Below are 25645 nucleotides of genomic sequence, written 5' to 3' on the forward strand. Positions count from 1 at the left end.
TACCTATTCTAAGTTGTCTATGTTTGTAACCACTGTGCTCCTGTTTATGTTCTTTATGCCTAGAGTGTCCTAAGTCCTATTAGAACTTTAAGTGTTTGGGCCACTAATTTCTTCTTCCTCACAAGGATTGTATCCTATAGTTTAATTTAGCTACAGTAATCCTTAGCACTCCACTCCACTGAAACTGCTCTTCTTGCTCTCAGATTACTTCCTCTCATTCTTTCCTGCAAGGTGTTTCTTCCTTGCAGGGAGGGGTGTGTGGTGGGGTGATGGGCTTTTGGTCACTATGCTGGACTTTCTCTTAATGGATCATGGAATTGTTTGAGTTCACAGTTCTTGCATTCATCTCTAAAACAGAAACTTTGGGAATTTGGTTCAGTGGGAAAAGGAAGCGCTAAATAGTTAAATATAGGGTGTTTTTTAAAAAATACATTTTATTGATTTTAGAGAGAGAGGAAGGGAGAGGGAGAGAAAGATACAGAAATATCAATGAGAGGGAGAAAAACATCAATCAGCTGCCTCCTACACGCCCCCTACGGGGGATTGAGCCCCAAAGCCTGCCATGTGCCCTTCCTGGGATTCAAACTGGTAACCTCTTGGTACATGGGATGATGTTCAAGCAACTGAGCCACACCGGCTGGGCTATTGGGTATTTTAAAAAAGACATATGTATTCCTTTTTATATTTATTATGTATGATTAGTTATGCAACTTCTTTTTAGAACCATTCTGTTTTTATCTTTTATTGACAGTAGAGGCTAATAGTTTGTTTTTCTTTCACCCTAAATTGTGTATATACCGTAGGTGCTTATTAAATGATTGACTTTAAGAGTAGAACTGTAGGGTAATAGAGGTAAATGTATTACAATTGTGAAGTATCCTATATAATAAAAGGCTAATAAGCAAATTTTTCCCTCTACCGGGAGTTCAACCAGGGGGCAGGGCCAGCTGACCGACCGCCTGTGGCCTCTCCCCTCAGCCGGCTTGGACCCTGATCGGCCCCCTTACCCCAATTGGGGGCGAAGCCGGCCTGCCAACTGCCTGGGGCCCCTACCCCTGGCTGGCCCCGCCCCCGATTGGCCTCCTTCCACCCCTACCAGGGGTGGGGCCAGCCTGCCAACCTCCTGCGTCCCCTCCCCCCAGCTGGCCTGGCCCGACCGGCCCCCATCAGGGCAGGCTGGCTGGACCCCACCCATGCACGAATATGTGCACCGGGCCTCTAGTATACAAATGAAACAGAAAGATCATGTATTTAGTTCTAGAAGGTGTAATTTTATTTAGCTATGAGGATTTAGTCCCTAAACTTGGGAGTATATTAATAATTGTGATAATCAAGAGAAAATCATCTTTGGAACTGGGTAGGGTAGTCTTTTTTTAAAAAAAATATTTTTAAATTGATTTTCACAGAGGAAGGGAGAGGGTGAGAGACAGAAATATCAGTGATGAGAGAGAGAATCATTGACCAGCTGTCTCCTGCATGCCCCACATTGGGGATCGAGCCTGCAACTGGGTATGTGCCCCAACTAGGAATTGAACCTTGACCTCCTGGTTCATAGGTTGACGCTCAACTCCTGAGCACACACCAACCAGGCGGGGGGTGGGGTGGGGTGGGGGGAGTCTTTTATTTTTTTTAATTTTTGCTGCTTTTATTTTTTCAATTAAACTTTCAATATTATTTTGCATTGATTTCAGTACGGCATAGGGGCTAGACAATTATATACTTTACAAAATGTTCGCCCTGATGTTTCCAGTTCCCACCTCGCACCATTCATAGTTATCAAAGTATTATTGACTACCAGAGAGGCCCGATGCATGAAATTCATGCAAGAGTAGGCCTTCCTTCCCCCGGCTGCTGGCACCGCTTCCCTCTAGCACCCGGGACCCAGGCTTCCCTCCAGCTGCCAGCAGGCACCTGGGACCAGGGCTTCCCTTGAAGCCCTGGCTTCATTCAGAAGGTCGTCTGGAAGGACGTCTGATCTTATTAGCATATTATACTTTAATTATTATAGATATGCTGTACTCTACATCCCCATGACTGTTTTGTAACTGCCGCTTTGTAGTTCTTAATCTCTTCACCTCGTTCACCCAGTCCCCCAAGCCCTCTCCCCTTTGGCAACCACCAATCCATGAGTCTATTTCAGTTTTGTTTGTTCATTTATTTTGTTCTTTAGATTCTAAGTGAAATCATATTGTATTTGTCTTTCTCTGACTGACATAATACTCTGTAGGTTCTTTCATGCTATTGCAAAAGGTAAGATTTCTTTTTTTTTTGTGTGTGGCTGAGTAATATTTCATCATATATATATATGTACCAGAACTTTTTTTACTACTTGTTTATTGATGGACACTTGGGTTGCTTCCATAGGTTGGCTGTTGTATATAAAACACTGCAATGAACATTAGGGTGCAGGGGTCAATCTTTTAGCCAGCTTAAAAAACACCTAGAATTAGTATAATTTATATACAGCAGATTGCATAAAGCCTAAATCTAAAACTCAATGAATACACATTACCACTCAGATCAAGCTAAGAATAGAATATTTTTGTCATCATTTCAGAAGGCTCTCTTGTGGCTCCTCCCAGTCAATAAATAACCCTACCCCTCATCTTGCTTTATTTTTAAAAATTGCATTTATTACTATGTGGCATGTATTAATTTGTCTTCCCTACTAGAATGTAAACTTCATAAGAACAGGGACTTGGTTTTGCTCACTATTCTGTTCCATTGTTCAGCGTACTACCTGACATACAGTAAATGCTCAACAACTATTTGAAACTATAAATTGAAAAAAACTTGATTGTCTATTGCACACAATGTTATATGGTGCACAGGCGCTCTTTTATGTACTAGATGCTGAGGGTAGGTGATAATTTTTATTTTTCTAGAATGAGACTTTTGACATTCAGCATGGTACTTAAACCAATTAAGACATGGAAATTGAACCCTGCTGGCATTGGATTTAGTTTGTGCTGGTCTTTGCTCACGTGAATGTTAGGAAATATGGGAAATTTGCTACTAGTAAGAGATAATGGCATCTTATCTATTGGATTGCCTTCTTGAGTGTATTTGATTTCTTACAGTTATCTCAGATTCTTAACTTACACTTTTGCTGATCTTTTTGAATACCTGAAACAGCTGCAAAAGACTAAATGCTCTTGTGGGGATAGAACTGTGATAGAAAAAGCATTGGTTTATTCTATCAGGTAAGATAGTTTAGCTGTCGTTTGTATCACCTTAGTTAAAACAATGGAAGTTGTTTCTATCTTGATTAGGTTTAAGATAAGTAAAGGATTTTTTGCTTTAGAAATTATTTTAGTTCAAACTTATATTCCTATAGTTGAGAAAGAAATTTTGAGTCAAAAGTGACCTTAGTATTTGGTTCGTGCTCTTATCTGTCAAGTTGGCAAGTTTAACCATCTCATTTTACATTTGAGGAAACTGGGGCACAAAGAAGTTATGCTAGTTTAGTACAAAGCAGAGATCAGACCAGTCTGTTTAACTCACAAGTTCTTGGCTCTTTTGCATCATGTTGAATGACAGTAGATTCACTTGGGAACTTTTATAAATATATACTTGTTAGGGGCCTACTCCCAAATGTGTTTTTTTAAAAAAAATATTTTATTGATTTTTTTATGGAGAGGAAGGGAGAGGGATAGAGAGTTAGAAACATCGATTAGAGAGAAACATCAATCAGCTGCCTCCTGCACACCTCCCACCGGGGATGTGCCCGCAACGAAGGTACATGCCCTTGACCAGAATCGAACCAGGGACCCTTCAACCACAGGCCAACGCTCTATCCACTGAGCCAAACTGGCTAGGGCCCAAATGTTTTTATTTGTATTAGATTTGGGATAGGGACCAGGCATGTATAATGACAAAGGTAAAGCAGAATAAAAACTCAAACCATTCTGTTTCCTCATATTTTTAATAATGAATACATTTTCCAAGTAAGCACACTCAGTTGGCTTAGAATCATTGTGCTGTAATGCCTTTCTTTTTTATTTACTTAATGCATTTATTTCTTAGAACAGTTTCAGGGTTACAGAAAAATTAAACAGAAAGTACTGAGAATTTTCACATACTCCCTTTTGCATTGTGTGGTATATTGGTTAAAATTGATACTTATTTATTAAAGTCCCTCCTTTGTTACTCATAATTGATATTAAGGCCCACTCTTTGTGTTGGATAGTTCTGTGGTTTTTTGATAAATGTATAATGTTATGTATCCATCATCATAATAGCATACAGAATAGTTTCACTGCCTTAAAAATTATCTGTGTTCCACCTGTTCATTCCTACTACCCTCCTATCACTGGCAACCACAAATACTTTCATTACATATTTCTATAGTTTTTTCTTTTCCTGAGTGTCGTATACTTGGAATTATGCAGTTTGTAAAGCCTTTTTTTTTTTTTTTTTACTTACCAATCTATCTATATATATATATATATATTAAAGGCCAATCTGCTAAGTGTCACTCCGACTGGTTGCTATGACGCGCACTGGCCATTTACAGAGAAATGGCGCCATGGACCTGGTGCCCACAAAGCAGCACTTGGCTCCCCCGAAGTGGGACACAGGCCCCACCACCACCCTGGAGTGGCAGCCCACCAAATCGCAGCTGACGCTGCCTAGATCCCATGGTGCAAAATGCAGCCCATAGCCCAGCCCAGCCCAGCCCGGAAATGGTCGCTGTGGGTGCCAGGTAATGATGTCATGTAGCAATCAATGCCTGGCTTCCTCTCCTTAGCTACTAGCTTCCTTGGAGTTTCTTCAGCCCAGGAACACAACTTGCTTATAGCCAGGTGGGAACATTTTACAATTTAACCAAATGTCTGTGACAGCCGTGGGCAAACTACGGCCCGCGGGCCGGATCCGGCCCGTTTGAAATGAATAAAACTAAAAAAAAAAAAGACTGTACCCTTTTATGTAATGATGTTTACTTTGAATTTATATTAGTTCACACAAACACTCCATCCATGCTTTTGTTCCGGCCCTCCGGTCCAGTTTAAGAACCCATTGTGGCCCTCGAGTAGAAAAGTTTGCCCACCCCTGGTCTGTGAAGTATTATCCCCGTGCCTCATCTCATTTGATCTTCACAGAAGTCCTGGAGTAGGTAGATAGGAGACTCGTGGAATTCTGTTTTCTTTTCATTAGCTGGAAAATGGAGATTTAGAAAGCTCAGAAACTTGACCCAACTGAAAAGAAGTAAGAAATGGTGGACCTTGAAAATGACTTCAGGTTTTGTCACTGTGCAGAGTATAGTCAAACATTGCTAGAGTTAAATATTTTACCATTTGTTCTTCCTGCATGATCTACAATAATAATTTGCTTCATGTTGATAGTTACTGCTGTGTTGCCGACAATTACCTGAAAGAGAAGTTCGGGTGCTTCACTGGGCTGGAAAAAAGTTTAGCTACATCAGAAAGCAGGTCTAATTAAGCAAGTTTATTCTATACTAGTGGCCTGGTGCATGAAATTCGTGCATGAGGGGGGTTCCCTCAGCCCAGCCTGATTACCCCTAACCCCTCTGCCTGCCTGCCTGATCGTCCCTAACTGCCCTCCCCTGGGCCTGATCTTGCCCCCAACTGCCATCCCCTGCCGGCCTGATCTCTCCCCCAATTGCCCTCCCCTGCAGGCCTGATCTTGCCCCCAACTGCCCTCCCCTGCCAGCAAATTTGATTCTGATTGGTTGGTTTCTCTGCCAGTCAGTGTCAAAAGCTCCGTCTCCTAAGCAACCATTGGCTCCTCACAGTTCCCTGTAAATGTTGGAGATTAAACCCTTATCAGAGATAACATTGGCAAATATGTTCTCCCCATGCAGTGGGCTTTCTTGTTGTTTTGTTGATGGTTTCTTTTGCTGTGCAGAAGCTTTTTAAGCTATAGACTTTTTCTGGACCTTCCCTCCCTTACCTTGCCAACCCCTCCATAGCTACCAATGGCATTTCATGTTTTGCTTTTTACCATATTGAGGAGTATCATAGAGAATTCCCAGCATTTTGTCCACCATTTTCCTTCAGAATTGCTTTTGGAAGTGTTAGTAGCCATGCCATGCTGCTATGGCTTCAACATTTAAAAAATTTCCCCCTTGACTTCCCTCTTTCATAGTTTATAGCAAAAACTGTTCTGTTCATTGTTTGGTTGCTAATGTTGAGTTTTTGGTAACTAAAAAACAATTATCCTTTTCTTTGTTAGTTCCCAGAGGAGAAATAGTGGTGATACTGATTCATTTCACTTTCTCAGCCTAGAAGATAAAAAATTTTTCTCACTCCCCTCATGTTCTGCTCTCCCTTACAACAGTCATTTAAAAGAGGATATTGGAGGTTTGGGAAGGGGAAGAGAGAAAAAGGATGACAGAGTTGTGTGTGTGTGTGTGTGTGTGTGTGTGTGTGTGTGTGTGTGTGTCTGTCTAAAGTCATGTTATTTTAGGGTGTACTGAATAACTCATCTCACAGAGCTAGGAAAAAAGAATATCCAGGGGCTGTATGATGGTCAGGTTATATTTCTAAATATGTTGATGGTGAAGCAGAACTAGGTGTTAGACCAGTGGAATCAGACTGGACCTTGGTTCAGCAACCTTGGTACTTGAGTTCTGGCTAAGAAAGAATTCAGAGGCAAGACTCAAACTATAAGAGAAAGTTTATTTAGAAAGTCAGAGAGGTAGGAAAAGTGAGTGGTAGAAGCAATTGGTTCTCTCAGGAGACAAGTTGTAGAAGAAAAAGTTGGAGCTTAGGAAAAGAAAGAGACAAAGAAACTGAGCCCGGAGGAAAGGGGCGGGGAAAGGTGTGAGCGTGTTCTACAGAGCCAGTAAAGGAAGGTACAATTTTTAATGAAAACAACATACATGCCCTGCCAGTGTTGCTCAGTGGTTGAGTGTCGACCCATGAACCAGGAGGTCATGGTTCGATTCCCAGGGCACAAGCCTGCCTGGGCCTTGGGCTTGATCCCATCACTGGAGCAAGCAAGCCTCCTGCTCGCTTCAGCTGCGTGGCTGCTGGCCGCCATCTTGGTTGGGTTAATTTGCATATCCTGCTGATTAGCCAATGGGAAGCGTAGCAGAGGTATGGTCAATTACCATGTTTGTCTATTATTAGATTAGATAGCCCGATGCACAAAGATTTGTGCAAGAATGGGCCTTCCTTTCCCTGGCTGCCAGCAGTGCCTTCGCTCCAGGCCGGATCCGCCTTTCTGCCTTTGCTCTGGGCTGGAACCCTCTTTCTGCCTTCCTTCCAGCACAGAGCCGCCTTTCCGCCTTCCCATGCTGCCTAGAGGCCTGGAGCCACCTTTCCGCCTTCCCACACTGCCCCGAGGCCTGGAGCAGCTGGGGCTGTGTGGAACGCCTGTGTCCCTCCCTGCCCTCAGCTGCTTGGCCCCTGATATGCAAATTAACCCGTCTTTGTTGGGTCAATTTGCTTACTCCTGATTGGCTGTTGGGCATTGCAAAGGTACGGTCATTTTGCATCAGTCTCTTTTATTAGTGTAGACTAGAGACCCAGTGCACAAAATCGTGCATGGGTGGGGTCCGGCTGGCCCGGCCCTGTAGGGAGGAGGAAACAGGAGGTTGGCTGGCTGGCCCATCCCGATATCCTGATCAGGGCCCGGCTGGCTGTGGGGAAGCGCTGTGGGGGGTTAGCCAGCCAGCCCTGCCCCTGATTGGGGGAGGCGGAGCTGGTTGGGGGGAGGAGCCATAGGTGGTTGGCCAGTCGGCCCTGTCCCTGTTTTGGGGGGGGGGGCGATCTGGGGCGGGACTGGGAAGGGGGAGAGGCTAGGAGGTTGGCTGGCTGGCCCCAACCCCTGTTGGGGTAGGGGGGACAATCAGGGTCAGGGCTGGCTGGGGGGAGGGGCTGTGGCCCAATTGGGGTGGTTGGGGCCCATCGGGGGCAGGCCAGCCAGGGAGAAGGGCCGCGGGGGGGCAGGTTGGCCAGCCAGCCCCACCCCTGGTAGGCCGGTTTTCTGGGCTCGCTGGCCGCAGTGGGCATCATAGTGACCAGTCATTCAGTCATTACTGTGTCCGGTCGCTGGCTTTTTATATATGTAGATGAGATTTTTTTCAATCTGAGCATCCGGTAGTACCTTTTCCTGTTTTGCCTTTTCTTAGAAGCAGGTTGATATATTAGTAATGGAGTTGACACTTAAGAGTTAGAACAACTCTTTTAATAAGGCCCTCTTATTAGTTTGTTATGTCTAAATAAGTCTCAACTTCCTGGAGCCTCAGTTTCCTTATCTGTGAGATGGAGGTAATTTCATGCACTTAGCAGGATTATTATGATTATCCAAGGTATGTGAAAATAATTAATAAGGTACCTTCCTCTATTAAGTTATAGGATATACTGAACCCAGATTTTGAATAAATAATAAATCCAGATTTCATTAATGCATTTTCTTTGAACAAAAAGCTTTATGAGGGAAGGGGCCTTGTTTGTTGCATTCATTTATTTTTTAACCCCAGTTCCTAGCATAGTACCTGTCTGTTACACAGGTAGTGCTTATTCAGCATGTGATAAGTTAATCATTAACGACAGTGTACCTGTACTTGAACCAAAACTTGTACTGTTATCTCTTTTCCTTTTATATCCTCAATATTTTTTAGAATTTTCTGTCACCGAGCCTACTCTATGACATTAATATGAGAGAATACTTACAAAATAGAAAGGATGTGTATAGTATAAATACCTGTGAGAATTAATTTTTAATAAAAACACACAGAGATGATTTATTAATGTCCAAGTACTCAAGGTATAGAATTGTCTCTCCTCTCCCATTTTAAATAGCACTGACTGCCCTCCCCTCCTGGCCTGATTACCCCTAACCGCCTCTGCCTTGGCCCTGCAACCATGGCTTTGTCCGGAAGGACATCCGGAAGGTCTCCCGGTCTAATTAGCATATTACCCTTTTATTTGTATAGATTTGAGCCAAAACTAATGAAAAGTTGCCTGGAAGCAAGATCTCAAATGCTCCATAAAATAACAATTTTTCAGTTCTTTTTATGCATTTGAAACTAAAGAGAAAACTTTTGTAAGGAAGATTACATGCAGGTGGGAGAAAGCAAGCAGGGGTTGGAGTACAGGATAGTTAAAATTATGTGCTCTCTTGAGGGTGGTCTTCTCTAGAAGTATTCTGGTATTTCAAAGGCGTGTTAACCTAGATGCACAAAAACAATAAAGAGGGCTTGCTTAAAAACCTTTCACTAAAGAAGTTATAGGCCTGGGGCATGACTACTCACCATGACCTGCCCAGTTAGCAATTTATGATTTATTACAGCACCCCTTGTTCATCCACATTATTAAATTATAATTGGTAATAGGACTAACCTAGAGTAAGCAAGTCTTCTGGGAGAAAACAAATCCCATTCTGCCCTTTTTCCTCTCCCTCTGTTTGCAATTTACCAGAACATTTTAGATTTGTAACCACCACTTTAAAATGCATGTGAAGCCCTATCCAGTTTGGCTCAGTGGATGGAGCGTTGGCCTGCAAAGATTCTGTTCCAGGTGGGTTGCATGTAACTTGGCTGAAGGCTCCTCTCCATCCTGGGCCCTGGTCAGGGCTCACTGGTGCAGGAGGCAGCCAATCGATGTGTTTCTCTCTGTCTTTCTCTCTCTCTCTTCTACTCTCTAAAAATCAATGGAAAAATATCCTCTGGTGAGGATTAACATACATACATACATACATACATACATACATACATAAATAAATGACAAAATGCATGTAAAAATATATGTAAGTTTATATGCTGGCCTATTTTGGATTTAGGGGTGGGGATAACTTAGGTGCATAGTTCAGGGAAAAGATGGAGTGAGCTGTTACATTTGCAGGGATTTGAGTTGTCAGAAGGCAGACCAAATAGACTTAATACATTAAAATTTTTTTGTAGAGTATTGATTTTAATATTATGCTCACTGAAGACTGGAATAAAATAGGCACTCAGGACCTGGGCTGGCTTCCCAAGTTTAATACACTTTCCAATGCTTATGAATAAAAGGAGAGCCAGAATTCATCTAAGGAAAATGAAATCATTGAACAGATAGCAAACATTTAAGCACTTTAACAGATTTATCAGAATACAAAGTAATAATCCACTAGTTAACCACAGCTGCTACTTTTGCAGGAATACAAGAAACATTGCCTTTTCCTCCCCTCCCCTCCCCTCCCCTCCCCTCCCCTCCCCTCCCCTCCCCTCCCCTCCCCTCCCCTCCCTCCCCTCCCCTCCCCTCCCCTCCCCTCCCCTCCTCTCCCCTCCCCTCTAGAAACATGTTGATTGGGGACTGAAAAAGCAATTTTTCTAATCAATAAGGAAAAAAAGAATATGAAAACTAAGCCTCTACATCACACAGTTTAGGAATCTCCTGTAGTTGATCTGTCTAAACTACAACATTTTACTTTTTATAAGTTTAAAGATAACAGTGTATTTGCATATAATAATAATAAAATTTATTTTTAAAAGGTACCCCTAATGTATATAATATTTGAGTTCTGGTTGCTGTCCCACATCACAAAAAAACAACTCTGGAATTTGTGCATATATAAATCCCAAGGTAGCACATTGTTCCTCATTCCCAGTTCTAAACAACTTCCAAAGAAGTTGGCCAGGGCTGTTTGCAGGCTGGCCACATCCCCTTCAGGGTCTTGGCCAGCCTGGGTGAGGGGCTGATGGCTCTTTGCAGGCTGGTCACGGCCCCTTCAGGGTGGGGGTCCCCGCTGGGGTGCCTGGCCAGCCTGGGTGAGGGGCTGATGGCTGTTTGGAGGCTGACCACAGCCCCTTCAGGGTGAGAGTCCCTGTTGGGATGCCTGGCCAGCCTGGGTGAGGGGCTGAGGGCTGTTTGCAGGCTGGCCACACCCCCTTCAGGGTGGAGGGGTCGTGCTGGGGTGCCTGGCCATCCTGGGTGAGGGACTGATGGCTGTTTGCAGGTTGGCCATGGCCCCCAGCCACCCAAGCTCTCAGTGGAGGCTGGCTCGAAGCAGGTATCTGGGATTTATTTATCTTCTATAATTGAAACTTTGTTGCCTTGAGCAAAGGCCACAGCCAGCCAGGGCAGGCAGTAAGCTTGGCTTCCTCCATCGCCGGGGCAACCAAGCCTCCTGCTTGCTCCAGCTCGTGGCTGCCGGCCGCCATCTTGGTTGGGTTAATTTGCATATAGTCGCTGTGATTGTCTGGTGGGCACGGCTTGGGGTGTAGTGGAGGTGCGGTCAATTTGCATGTTCTCTTTTATTAGATTAGATAGCCTTCAATAGAAAATGGTTGTATTGTAGGCCATCCTTCCATTGCCTCATGAGGAGCCTATTGTGATTTATATATTTAAGAATTATCTATTGTGGTAAAGAGTAGGGGATTTAATTGTATTCTAGTTATGATAGGAAATTAATACCACCTGAGTGAGTTTTAATTGAAATAGAGGATCCCTGGAGTCTTTTGGCCAGAGAGAGGGCCTGGAGCCTCCCTGTTCCCACTGTTCTGCAGTTGTTGCTCCTTGGAGACAGTGGCGTTTTTGAGAGACCAATTTTATTGTAATTAGTTTGAGATTCACTGTACTATGTATTGTTGGAAGTTTAGTATTGAGCAAAGTGGTGACTTCTTTTTAAAAATGAGGCAGATTTTTTATGATTTCTAGCTTTTGGTCTCTTGTTAGCAGAGCTTAAAATGCTGCTTTATTGCTAAGACCCAAAATTATCTTCTTTCCAGTAGCAAATGTTAAATGATTGAATACCACAGAATCAGTTGTTTTACATTTTTGTTTTCCATGTGCTTTGGGGGGTGCGGGGGAGAAGTTTCGAAATCTAATGCTGCCAGAGTATTTTTAGAAAGAACTTTTTAGCTGTTAATAACTGAATGATTGAGGCCTAAAAACTGTAAAAGATTATTCATTTATTCTCTTACTTCTTATTACTCTTTTTATATCATGTTTTCAGAAACATCTGCTGCTTTAGAGGTATAATGGTATACAAAGTTAGTCTTCCAGCTGTAGTAGGAAGGTTGTAAAATATAGCAGAGGCAGCATGAGGCAAGTGAAGAGTTCTGCTAAAGCTTTATAACATTGGACAAGTTATTCTCTCTTAGTCTTACTTTCCTCATTTGCATAGTAAACAATAATATATCTCTACATTTACTATAAATATTAGAGTGGATGAAATAATGAATTGGAAAGTTCTTTGTACAGTGAAATTTTGTACAGCTGTTATTTTCTTGCTAACTCAGGAAATTACAATGCCAAGTGATGACACGCTTTTCCTTGGCACACTAGCTGCTGACTATCCCATGTGCTACTCATGCTCAGGCCAAGTCATCCCCAGTGATATCTTGCCATTCCGTATAGCTCTGCTATTTCAGATCTCTGATGGAGTAGTCTGATGGATTAACTTAATGATTTCTGAATAAAAATTCCAGGATGCTTGAGGTAGAAAGCCTGAGAGTCATTGTTCCTAATATACCTAGGGATTTTATAGTAGAGTATAGCCCGAAAGAGTTCTTAGCAATTTCTCTACTTGAAAGAGAGGAAATCTTTTAATTTCTGCTAAGATAGTAAATTCTTAAGATAGTATTTTTTTACTAAATGTACAGGAAGGTGAAAGGATTGGTCCTTATCCACATCCAATCAGTTTTAAATTAGGAGGCCTCTAGAGTCTCTTTCAGTGATAGCTTCTATAGGACCTATCAGTTTATCTTTCTACTTTGCTTTTAAAATTTTTACAAAATTATCTGATTTGTGCATTTTCTTATATACAAATCACTAGTGGCCTGTTGCACGAAGATTCATGCAATAGGCCTTCCTTACCCTGGCTGCCAGCACCGGTTTAACTCTGGCCCATGGGACCTAGGCCTTTGGTCCGGCCGCAGCAGTGAGGCTTGGCTTCTCCACTCCAGCTGCTCCCAGCCCCTCCTTTTTTTTTTTCCCCCAGCTCCTTGAGCGGAGCCCAGACCCCCAGTCCCTCCTTGAGAAGAGTCCAGGGCCGGCGGGAAGCTTGGCTTCCTCCATCACCGGGAGCAACCCAAGCCTACTGCTTGCTCCAGCTCCGCGGCCGCCGCCATCTTTAGTTGTCTTCAGTCTTCCCTCTGCGCCTGTGTATGCAAATTAACCGCCATCTTTGTTGGGTTAATTTTCATAGTCACTCTGATTGGCTGGTTGGTATAGCGGAGTGACAGAGTAATAGTTAATTTGTATGTTTCTCTTTTATTAGTGTAGATGATGCTGGGGTAGCCGCTGTTCCCAAGTATACTTGAGGTTAAAGAGATAATAAATCCCAGGGTTGTGATGGATAGCTTTCATAGCTGATTCTTGAGGCTCTGAAACCATTTCTCTGAAATGTGAATTTTTTTTTTAGAAATGCAGCCTCAGAGGAGGCAAGAGGAGAAAGTCATTACACAATCGTATATTGCTTAAATTCTCTTATCAGAGCAAGAACAGAGCTGTGACTACTGTTTTTGTTATTGAGATATGGTTATACAGCGGAAAAGCATAAGTTTTGATTATATCCCAGACAGCTTTTGTTCTCAGTTAAAATTGTAGCATACAGCAGTCATTCTTAAAATCTATTTATTTAATCTTAATAAAAAATGGTAATGCTTTGTTTTGTGAATTATGCCTGTGAGGTTTTGCAAGCAACTTGTTCAGTGGCATTATTAATTCATAGTTCATTTCTTTTTTTAAAAATCTGGTCTTAAATCACTTCTGTTTGAAATTTTCTTTGGGACAATTGGATTATAAGGACATGTATTCAATACCTTGGATTTTAATCTTTCTGGATCTAACCTTTCTAGATCTCTTTATGAAGAGTTTAATTTCAAAAGACTGATTCTGTCTTTAGGAGTGCTATAATATAAGTTTATTTTTCATAGAAGAAGAAAATAACTTATCTATAATTATAAAAGTATAATATGCTAATTAGACCGGATGTCCTCCCGGACAACCTTCCAGATGAAGCTGGGGCTGCGAAGGAAGCCCAGATCCCGGGTGCTTGCTGGTGGCCGGAGAGAAGTCAGGGTCCCGGGTGCCAGAGTCAGCTGGTGCTGGCAGCCAGGGGAAGGAAGGCCTACTCTTGCACAAATTTTGTGCATCAGGCCTCTAGTAGTATATAAGTTTGTAGTCAACCTGAAAAATTGAGTTAAGGTTAACATGGTCAGAAACAAAAGTAATAGCGTATTTGGGGGGAATGGAGCATGATGACTTAGAACTCAGCTTAGATTAAACTAAGCTGTTCGGTTTTTTTTTGTTTTTTGTTTTTAATCTTCACCTGAGGATTTTTTTCCATTGATTTTTAGAGAGAGTGGATGGGAGAGGGAGAGACAGAGAGATAGAAACATTGATGTGAGTGAGACACATCAATTGGTTGCCTCCTGCACACACCCGACAAGGGCCAGGGATCGAATCTGCAACCAAGGTACATACATGCCCTTGACTAGGAATTGAACCCAGGACCCTTTAGTCCGAGGGATGACGCACTGTCCACTGAGCCAAAACGGCTAGGCTAAACTAGTTTTTTTAAGCAAGTATATTTAAGATTTCTTTGACTTGGAAATGAGATGTGAAGGGAGCATTTGAAAACCTTGAGAACTGTTATGTATGTGTTGGCTTGTGTTCAGGTTTATATACATTTAAAGCATTTAAAGCATATGTGATACTGTTGTAAAATGATGGTGTTGATAAGATTTAAGTTATTCTTTCTAGAAGTGGTGTTGGACTTGTGCTAACTAGATCATGCCTGTTGGGGTGGTTCACCTTGGAACTAAAGACATATGTTTAAGATAACTGGCCATAGCCTGGCTTGTGTGGTTCGGTGGTTCAGCATCGACCCATGAATCAGGAGGCTCAGGGCACATGCCTAGGTTGCAGGCTCCATCCCCAGTTGAGGGGGCGAGGAGAGTGCAGGAGGCAGCCAGTGATTCTCTCTCATCATTGATGTTTCTAACTCTCCTTTTCCCTTCCTCTCTCTGAAACCAATAAAAAAAAATAATTTGAAAAGATAGCTGTCCTTAATATAATATATAGACTGTGCATATTATTGACTTTTGTGTATATTAATACCTCTGTGAACTTAAATGACTAAAATATTGGTTATAATATACCAATAATATTTGTATATTCATTTATCTTACAGTTTTATATTTGGTAGGAGAAAACACTCAAGCCACTGGAAAACTAGATTATATTTTTTAATCTAGTTTTTATCTTTTTATATATGAGGTACAAATGAATGCTTCATAATCTTGACTTGCTATCTAGAGTTAAATATTACATTATTTTTTCTTTTATTAGGTTAGCATCTTACAAATAAAATTGATAATTAAAGTAGTAGAGGACAAAAAGGAAAATGTGTAGTTTAGTCATTGAGCCTATGGACTTATTTTGTACTGAGAATTGGTTTTAGATTTGTCAAGGAAGAGAGAAGTAGCAGAAATCATAATTGCTGCTTCAAATGATTGTACTCACAAGAATCTGTGTGTATTCTGAAATCAATAACAGAATAATTTAGAGCTCTAAAGTTAGGTGCTAGGTAGCATAGGATTGTTTAGAGTAGATTAAGAATTCAGAGGAAAAGATCATTGTGAACTATGCCAAGTAGGAAGTGGCTCTTGAGCTTGAATTGCAGAGACTTTAGATTGTTCCTGGGTCAGGGGGTCAGGTGAAGAAAGGCAAAAAAGGTAGGAGAGGGCCATGAGTGGGCAGATACCCCAGAGCCAGTGAGCTACTTATGAATGAAGCTAAGTTCAGAATAGATTTTGCATTTCCTACCCCAAATTAACATTCTTTCCCTGTTACTTTTTTCCATCTGACCTTTCTGAGAGGCATTCCACTGTTTTCTTAAAAAAGAAATAAGACATGAAGAAGCAAAAAACTCAAAGCCTTACCTTCCTAAAGGCAGAGTGGTATGAATAGAGTGAGCATATTTAGACATTTGCAACTTAACATATTTTATTTTCAAGTACAATAAGGAAGCCTTGAGGAAATAACTAGGGCTTTTTCGAATTGTATAGATAGGATTCAAACCTTAGTGAGTTCACCTTTCTTCCCATTATGTTTAATATGGGAATAGTACTATTATCTTCATGGTGTTGTTTCCATTAAATATAGAGTCACATGTATTAAGCATGGTGCACCTGATCTATAGAATTACTGAATAAATGGTGGGAAAGAAATACTTAAATTGAAACAAATAGTTGAAGTAACTCTATATTATAAACTAAGATAAACATTTAAAAATAGCTTGTCTATACCTTTTTTCTTTTAGGAGACAAGGATGGCAGTAAGGTGACCACAGTGGTGGCAACTCCTGGGCAGGGTCCAGACAGGCCGCAAGAAGTCAGCTATACAGACACTAAAGTGATTGGAAATGGGTCATTTGGTGTGGTATATCAAGCCAAACTTTGTGATTCAGGAGAATTGGTTGCCATCAAGAAAGTATTGCAAGACAAGAGATTTAAGGTAAGACCTTCAGTATTTCATGTATTTTGCTATTAATACATGATTTTCAGTTTCTTTTTGCTTCACATTTCATTTATTGTGCATATTTTTGTTCAGCTCAACTATTTACTATAGTGATTTTATTTTCTGCTATATGTTGTGTAGAAATAAAATCTGAAGATTGCATTATTTTTTAACTACTGCTATTAGTGATTCATGCATTTAAAATGCTGTGAAATGTAGATTAAAACATGTTACTTTCTACTTTTAAAAAGTTACCTTTCCTGCCTTGGGTCTCACAGGTATAGTAGACCAGAGAAACATTGACTGTAGCAGAGGATCATTTGATATTTTTGACTTTGCTTCCTTTCTTTAAATATTTCCTTTGAATCTATTATTCAACACTATCATCTCCCACACACACACTCCCCGCAATAACTTTGATCTTTCTTTACTATTTTCTTATGTCTCTCTTTGTCCCTAGAAACCAGCAATCCCCACAGTTCATTTTATTGTCATTTCTTACACCATTTCTTTAGGGGATCCTATGAATGGATGTTTGGAGGTCATCTCTATGTTATGGTATAATGGAGAGTCAGGAGACCTGGGCTATAGTCAAGGTTCTGACATTAGTAAGACATGCAGTTCTATACCTTCCTCTACTCCTCCCACCTCTGCAACATTCTACTGAGAGTCTCCCGTGTGCTAGGAACTATGCTAAACATTTTGGGATGTAAAAAAAGTGAGGTGATTACTGCTCTGAAGTAGCACACATTTTAGTGTCTTGCTTTAGAATGTCTCGAACATTCTAAGGTGGTTTTAGTTTCTTAGGAAACAAATCTACAAATTTTGTCATCAGTTCTCTCTCTCTCTCTCCCAATCACTACTCCCATGTTGCCAAATGCCCACTGGTTCTTGGTATCTCAATGTTGTGCTGTTATCTCAAACTAGGGGCCCGGTGCACGAAATTCATGCACTGGGTGTGTGTGTGTGTGGGGGGGGTGTCCCTCAGCCCAGCCTGCCCCCTCTCACATACTGGGAGCCCTCAGGCGTTGACCCCCATCACCCTCCAATCGCAGGATCGGCCCCTTGCCCAGGCCTAATGCCTCTGGCCTAGGCGTCCGGCCCGGGCAGCGGGGTCCCACAGCTGCAGTGGCCCTGTGATCGTGGGCTCCGCTTAAGGCCCAGGCAAGGGACCCCTAGCTCCTGGGACTGCCAGCTTCGACCGTGTTCAGCTCCCATCGCTGGCTCCACCCCTACTTCCTGCTATCACTGGCCAGGGCGGCAAAGGCACCTGATTCTCCGATCATGGCTGGGGGGCAGGGCAAAGGCGGCCCCAGGGCCGCCTTTGCCCTGCCCCCCAGCTCTTAGCTCCCCCCTGGGTTTCCGATCACTGTCAGTGGCAGGGGGCTTCTTCCTGCTTTCCCTTTCGCCTCCCTGCATTGTGCCTACATATGCAAATTAACCGCCATCTTGTTGGCAGTTAACTGCCAATCTTAGTTGGCAGTTAATTTGCATAAAGCCTTGATTAGCCAATGAAAAGGGTATCGTCGTACGCCAATTACCATTTTTCTCTTTTATTAGTATAGATTGTCAAGGCTTCTTATACAACCCTGACTTAACTTTTAAGACCCCAATAGAAATCATTTCGGTTAGTTTGAATTCCTTTTTCCTTCTAATGGCATTATTTATCTTGTCATTCAGACTCTTCTATTCTCTAAAACCTATTCTCTCATACCTCATATGCAATCATTATCAAACTTGATTTCTTTTTTTTATTCCCCTCACTGCCTTGTTGATTTATTCCTTCTTTCCTTTCCTCATCACTACCATTCTAGTCAGGCCCTTGTCATTGTTTGGCTGAACCACTCATAAGACTCTACTTCTGATCTCTTCCTTCTGATCCCTTCTATATACCAACACTAAAATAATCCCATAGTTCAGTTTGGTCATGTTGTTTCTCTTACATACAAATCTCCTATGGTTCCACGTAGTCTAGAAAATAAAACCTGCCCAGTTCAATTATACATTTAGGAGCTTCCATAGTCTTGCCTGATCTTCAAATACTCAGCTTTCCAACCTTTCTGTGTCACGGCCCTTGACCTATGTTGGTCTTTATGACCTCTCTGCTTTTATTCAGATTCCCATTATCTTTCCACATCACTCCCATTCTTCTATCTAAGTCTAAGACCCATGCCAGATTCTTCCTTTATGAAATTTCCCAGATGATTCCAGCCAGCCAAATGGATTTTGCTATTCTAAATTCCTTGAACACTAGAAAATTTCCAATTTTTTTTTTTCATGACAAGGACTCCATTTTTATTATGTGTGTCTCTTGGGTGCCCACATATTCAGTGTTTTCTTTGGATTAGTAGTTGATGATAGCAAATACCAAGTACTTTTTATATGCACAATGATCTAACGTTTTTACATGTGTGGTTTTATTTGAGACATAATATTAGTATTATGAGATTGGTTATTATTTGGAGTAGGCAAACTGTGCACAAAGAAGTGATAAATTAACTTGCCCAGGGTCACACTTAGCACATGAATAAATGGCCAAGTATTTAAATCCAAGCAGTCTGACTCCAGAGTGCTTTATTACATTTTATCATCGCTGTATCAAACCCATATATTCTGTTCAGAGATATTTGAGTTGGTTCTGCCTTGTTTTTTTTAAAATTTATTTTTTTAACATAAATTTTTCCCTCTAGCATAGTTACATTATTTATTTGAAATACAGTTTGGTTCATCTGTTTCTGTATGTATCTATCCATTCTTAGAACTTTATCCCCATTCTTTCTGTTTTTTTTTTTTTTTTTTTTTTAAATCTGAAACACTAACCTGGTTCCAAAAGCCAGAAATATACATGTATTTTTCCCTCGTATTCTCTCTGTCTTGTTTGTGCTCACTCCCTGTAGATGGCCAATCTCATTATGTTTCAGTTTATTTTTTCTGGGTTTCTTTGGCACAAATGAGCAGTTAAGAATAATTTTCTTGGTTTCTTTCTTACATGAAAGGTAGGGAATACATTTGAGATACTCTTTTGTATTTTGGTTTTTCTCTTAGCTATGATTCCTGGGAATCATTGCATATCCTTCTTATAGCTACATAGCATTGCAGCATTGATTCAACCAATTTTCCATGTGTGGATATTTAATTTCTTTTTAGTATTTTGTAAATCTCTAAGAGTGCTGTTATGAAAAACCTTTTACATATGTCCTTTTTAAAATTAGATGTATATCTTCAGTGTAGATTAAGAGAAAGTAGGACTGCTTCATCAAAACATAAACACATATGCAGTTTTGTTGGATATTGCTAAATTCCTCTCCATAAGGGTTATACCAATTTGCATTCACTCCAATAATATGAGTGCCTATTTCCCCACAGCTTTGACAACATGCATTGCTTTACTTTTCAATATTTGCCAGTCTGGTAGGTAGTAGTTTAATTTACAATCTTATTGTGGATGTACTTTACCATCTTTTCATCTGTTCACTGTCCATTTTATTATTTGTGTGTGAATTGTCTTTTTGGGGGGCCCATTTTTAAAATGGATTTTGGTCTTTTTGTCTTAACTCTGAAGAGTTTATTATGGATTTAGTCTTTATCTGTGTAAAGGGTAGTATTTTTACTTTATATAGTATATATTTTGCCATGTAAAATTCACCCCTCCCCACCATGTAGTCAGACTTACTGTTCTCTTATCATATTCGGATTTTAATTTATGGTTAGAAAGCCTTTTCACTATAAAGCCTTTCCTTATAGAAAAAAGCCTTTCCTCAGGTAAAGAGAAGTTCACTCTTAATTTTTTTCTAGTACTTGGTAAGATTTCACTTTTTATATTTAGATTTCTGATTTGTTTGAAGTTTATTCCTTTGTATGGGGTTTATTCCTATGTATGGTGTGAGTTATTGATCTAATTTTTATTCTTTCTATATCATTAGCCAGTTGTCTTAGTACAATTTATTAAAAGGTCTATCTTTGTTGCACTGATTTAAGATGCCATTGTTATTATATGCTAAATTTCCACATGTACTGGTCTATTTCTGAACTTTCCATTCTGTTCCAGTAGGTCATTTGCATACTGCTATGTCAATACCACACTGTTTTAAATACAGTGCTTTAAAATGTTTTTGTTTGTTTCTTTGGTAGGGCTAATTCACCAATGTAGCTTTTCTTTTTCGTGTTTTTCTAGCTATTCTTGAATGTTTATTTTTTTGTATGAACTTTGGTATCATTTTGGCTAATTCCAAAGCAAAGGTTGTTGATACTCTAAATTGAAATTTCATTAACTTTATAAATTAGTAAGAACTAATCTATTTGTGATATTTAATTATCCAGGAATAAGAGGTTATCTTTTCCATTTGTTCAAATTAACTTTTGTGTCTCTCAGGAGTTTTATTTATACAAGCTTTTGACATTTTTTGTTAACTTTATTTCTAAGAATTTTATGGCTTTTGTTGCTATTGTATAGTTACTATTGTTTCTTTTTTGTGTGCTTTTTTCTCCTACATGCTAAGAAGTGGCAAGCTGCCTTACACCAAGCTCAGTTCTTTCCACTGTATCATCTTTCCTTTGTGGAATTAAAGTATTCTTGGTTCTCCTTGCTAAATGTTACCTATTTAAAAAGAAGATTTTTAAATATAGTGATCAATTTATTTTTCTTGATTATCATAAAAAGTAGGAGTTTTTTTGCCTCTTAAAATTTTGTAGGTTTACATCTTTGATTTACATACCTGTTGGCTAGGATTTCATGAAATAATACGTATTTCTAGAAAAAGTTTGGAATGGAGTCTTCTCCTTGCTCAATTACATAAGCCAACCTGCTGAACTTGCTAGTGTCAATGAGAGGCAGTTTGTTTTGGTGAAATAAGAAGAGAGAGAATAATAAGAGATAAAAGGAAAACCAAGAATAATTATCCCTACATCAGTAGTCATGTAAGCTTTATATCTAAGACACTGAGGTGTGTGTATTTTTTGAAGGAATTTCTGTGACAAGCTTAATATTATTAGGGTTTTACTTACAATTTGAATGCCCTACGCCCCCCCCCCCCCCCCTCCGGTGAGCCATCATACTGTGACAGATTACTTAAAGTAAAATTAAACTTCTTCACTTAGCCAATTTGGAAGTGCTTGTGATAGGAAATGTATTATGGTGTTGTAGGGTTGATGTCCATCCAGTTAGGTATCTTATGTAGGAGACCTTTGATATTAGAGCAGGGAGAAGGTTAATCAATCCCAAAAACCACTGGTTGTTGAGACTGGCTTTTCCAATTTGAAGATCAGTAAGTTGCATTTTTAATTAATTAGTGATCATTAACTATTAATTTCACTTCTCCTTTGAATTAAGTCATAGGTTTCAGGTCTCCTGCTTGGTTTCACTTGTGTGGTTGGGATGTGGGGGGTGGAGATGTGAAGTGTCACTGTTCTGTTATGAATGGAGAGTGAATAGAGCTCTACATTTTTAAAAAATTAATGTATTGATTTCAGAGAGGAAGGGAGAGGGAGAGATAGAGATAGAGAGAAACATCAATGATGAGAGAGAATCATTGATGGGCTGCCTCCTGCATGCCCCCTACTGGAAATGGAGCCTGCAACCACGGGCGTGTGCCTTAGCTGTACTTTTAATATATAACATTTGAAGAGTGAGGTGAGATAACATCTGATTTGGATCCTTAGGGATAGGATTATTTTTTGAGTGGTATTCTGAAGATAGCATAGGAGAAAGAAGACCTTTGTCCAGTGTTATTAGTTTTGCATGCTTGAACGTTTCTAGTAACTTTATGAGACTCAGTTTCATCAACTGTAAAAGGGAGATGCTGCAACTATAGCAATGCCCCAGAGTCCCAGTGGTCGGCAAACTCATTATTCAACAGAGCCAAATATTAACAGTACAACGATTGAAATTTCTTTTGAGAGCCAAATTTTTTAAACTTAAACTATATAGGTAGGTAAATTGTTATTAACTTTATTAGGGTACTCCTAAGGCTTAGGAAGAGCCACACACAAGGGGTCAAAGAGCCACATGTGGCTCGCGAGCCGCAATTTGCTGACCACGGCCCCACACCAATGTTTATGGTACATAAAAGAACTCAATAAGTATTATTCTGCTCCCTTTTTTTCTCCATGTTGCATGTGTCAAATGAAGCAATGTATATGAGAACATTTTCTAAATTTTAAAACTTCTTATAACTAAGTTTTAGGCATCTGAATTACTACAAACTGTTACTCCGGATTTTTTTCTGTTTTATTTCTCTTAAATATGGTAACCCTATTTTTAAGCACCTAGTTATTTCTTTTTGTATAGCTGTTTTAAGTCTTTTATGGAAAATCTATTTCCTAATAAAAATGACAGACAACTTAAAAAGAAATAGTAATCTTTAGTCATGCTATATGGAGCTTTGTTTGGATCATGAAAACTTGTAGTTATCAAGCAGACACTACAGGGGAGGACAAAGGCAGGTTGGATAAGAAAAGCCTTACACTGCAGTGAAGTTCTAAGAAAGCTACAGCAAAACCAAAGGGGAGTTCTCAACCCAAGGTTTAACTGCAGCTGTGGGACCCCGCTGCCCGGGCCGGACGCCTAGGCCAGAGTCTCCTGGGAAAGGATGCCATTAAATATGTCTGTCATGCTCAGTCCATGACTAGGAACAGCCCATGGGAATCTTGGCTTGCCCCCAATAACAGAATAGCTTTGAGAGTTCACAGCTGGCACCGTTGGTCAATGATGTTCCTTGTAGTGAGAGACCTGTGAAGTACATTTTCATAATTGCCATACCAAGCTTCTTGAGGACTCAGGCTATGTTATACTATTTTCCCAAGTACCTTTGCAGAATGGTAAAATTTTTTTAGAAACTTGTACAGAGGTTGGTGTGGAAGGGTTCTGTTGATTTTACTCTTAGAATTACATATAATTTAATTGCCTCTATCATTCCAGAGTGGAAAAGAAACAGAGCCATTGTATTTGTGGTCCTGAATGATCTCTTTCTGGCTTTCAGTGGTTTGAATGGCTTGAGAGAAAGAGAAATAGAACTTAATGTAAGGCAGCCAAGGCAATTAGGCAAGAAAAAGTAATAAAAGGCATCCAGGTTGTAAAGGAAGAGTTAAAATTGCCACTATTTGCAGATGACATATCTATACTAATAAAAGAGAAAAATGGTAATTGGCGTACGACGATACCCTTTTCATTGGCTAATCAAGGCTTTATGCAAATTAACTGCCAACTAAGATTGGCAGTTAACTGCCAACAAGATGGCGGTTAATTTGCATATGTAGGCACAATGCAGGGAGGCGAAAGGGAAAGCAGGAAGAAGCCCCCTGCCACTGACAGTGATCAGAAACCCAGGGGGGAGCTAAGAGCTGGGGGGCAGGGCAAAGGCGGCCCTGGGGCCGCCTTTGCCCTGCCCCCCAGCCATGATCAGAGAATCAGGTGCCTTTGCCGCCCTGGCCAGTGATAGCAGGAAGTAGGGGTGGAGCCAGCGATGGGAGCTGAACACGGTCGAAGCTGGCAGTCCCAGGAGCTAGGGGTCCCTTGCCTGGGCCTTAAGCGAAGCCCACGATCATGGGGCCACTGCAGCTGTGGGACCCCGCTGCCCGGGCCGGACGCCTAGGCCAGAGGCATTAGGCCTGGGCAAGGGGCCGATCCTGCGATTGGAGGGTGATGGGGGTCAACGCCTGAGGGCTCCCAGTATGTGAGAGGGGGCAGGCTGGGCTGAGGGACACCCCCCCCACACACACACACCCAGTGCATGAATTTCGTGCACCGGGCCCCTAGTTATATATAGAAATCCCTAAAGACTACAAATTAACCTCATCCTCATCAGCCTTTGGTATTGTCAGCGTTTTGGATTTCAGCCATTCTAAAAGGAGTGTAGTAGTATCTCATTGTCTTAATTTGTAATTTTCTGATGATAGATGATTTTGAGCATCTTTTTATATGCTTATTTGTCATCTGTATATCTTCTTTGGGTAGATATCTTTTCCAGCCTTTTGACCATTTTTCATGGTGGGTTTCTTACTGATGAGTTTTAAGAATTCTGTGTATATTTTGGATAATGGTACTCTATCAGATGTATGTTTCATATTTTTCTCCCATTCTGTGACTTGTCTTTTCATTAGTGTCTTAGAGCAGAAGTTTTAACTGTTAATGAAAAGTCCTACTTATCCATTTTTCTTTTATGGATTTTGCTTTTGGTGTTGCATCTGAAAAGTCATCGCCAAACCCAAGAACACCTAGATTTTCTACTGTTATCTTCTTGTTGTCTTATAGTTTTGCTTTTTACATATAAGTCTGTGATCCATTTAGGGTTAATTTTTGATGTGCCTAGATTCATTTCTTTGCTGTGGCTCTCCAGTTGTTCAAGCACTGTTTGTTTGTTTGTGAAGTATTCAAATTTTCGTATCATCCTTGTGCAGGGGCCATGGTAGTCTTCTCTGTATCATTTCAATTTTAGTAGATGTGCTGCCGAAATAAGCACTAGCACTATTTGTTGAAAAGATCATCCTTTTTCCATTGCACTGCCTTTGTTCCTTTGTCAAAATTGTTGGTTATATTTGGTGGCTATTTCTGGACTCTCTTTTCTGTTTCAGTGATCTATTTGTTTGGTTTTTCTTCAATATCATCATATCATCTTATTTTTCTTCTTTTTTTGTTGTTAATCCTTTCCCAAGGATATTTTTTTTCCATTGATTTCTTTCTATTTTTTTTTTTTTTAGAGAGAGCAGAAGGGGAGAGTAAAGGGAGGGGAGAGAGAGAGAGAGAGAGAGAGAGAGAGAGAGAGAGAGGTGTGAGAGAAACACATTGATCAGTTGCCTCCCACACGAACCCCAACCAGGGCGGAGGTTCAGACCTGCAACCCAGGTATGTGCCTTTGACCTGGAATTGAACCTGTGACCCTTCGGTGTTCCGGCCGATGCTCTAACCACTGAACACACTGGCCAGGGCATATCATCTTTTATTATAGTTTATAAGTACACCTCTCTCTCTCTCTCTCTCTCTCTCTCTCTCTCTCTCTCTTAAATCAGTTTAAATTCTTTATTGTTTAAAGTATTGCACATGTCTCCTTTTCCCTCCCATTGACCTCTCCCCGGCTGCTCCCATCCCCCAGCACATACCCTTACCCCCCCCCCCCCCCCTACTGTCTGTGTCCATTGTTTAGGCTATATGCTTGTATACTAGTCCTTTGGTTGATCTCTTATCCATCCCTCTACCCCTCCACACACACACCCTCCCCTGCCTTCCCTCTGAGATT

The 25645-nt window shown here is 40.7% G+C and overlaps 1 protein-coding gene and 1 non-coding gene across 7 annotated transcripts in view; one reads left to right on the forward strand and one right to left on the reverse strand.

The window, feature by feature from the left end:
• GSK3B (glycogen synthase kinase 3 beta) overlaps window positions 1–25645 on the forward strand; it is a 179181-nt gene that overhangs the window by 29873 nt on the left and 123663 nt on the right. For all 6 annotated transcript variants that reach the window (XM_059687739.1, XM_059687736.1, XM_059687737.1 and 3 more), the window contains one exon: window positions 16219–16412. In XM_059687739.1, coding sequence (XP_059543722.1) covers window positions 16219–16412 — 194 coding nt within the window. The remainder of the gene's footprint in view (window positions 1–16218; window positions 16413–25645) is intronic.
• Window positions 24766–24871, reverse strand: LOC132232077 (U6 spliceosomal RNA). The gene has a single exon (XR_009452239.1). It is a non-coding gene; the product is annotated as a U6 spliceosomal RNA (small nuclear RNA).

Source organism: Myotis daubentonii, chromosome 3 (genome assembly GCF_963259705.1).
Source record: "Myotis daubentonii chromosome 3, mMyoDau2.1, whole genome shotgun sequence".
Classification (NCBI taxonomy): Eukaryota; Metazoa; Chordata; class Mammalia; order Chiroptera; family Vespertilionidae; genus Myotis; species Myotis daubentonii.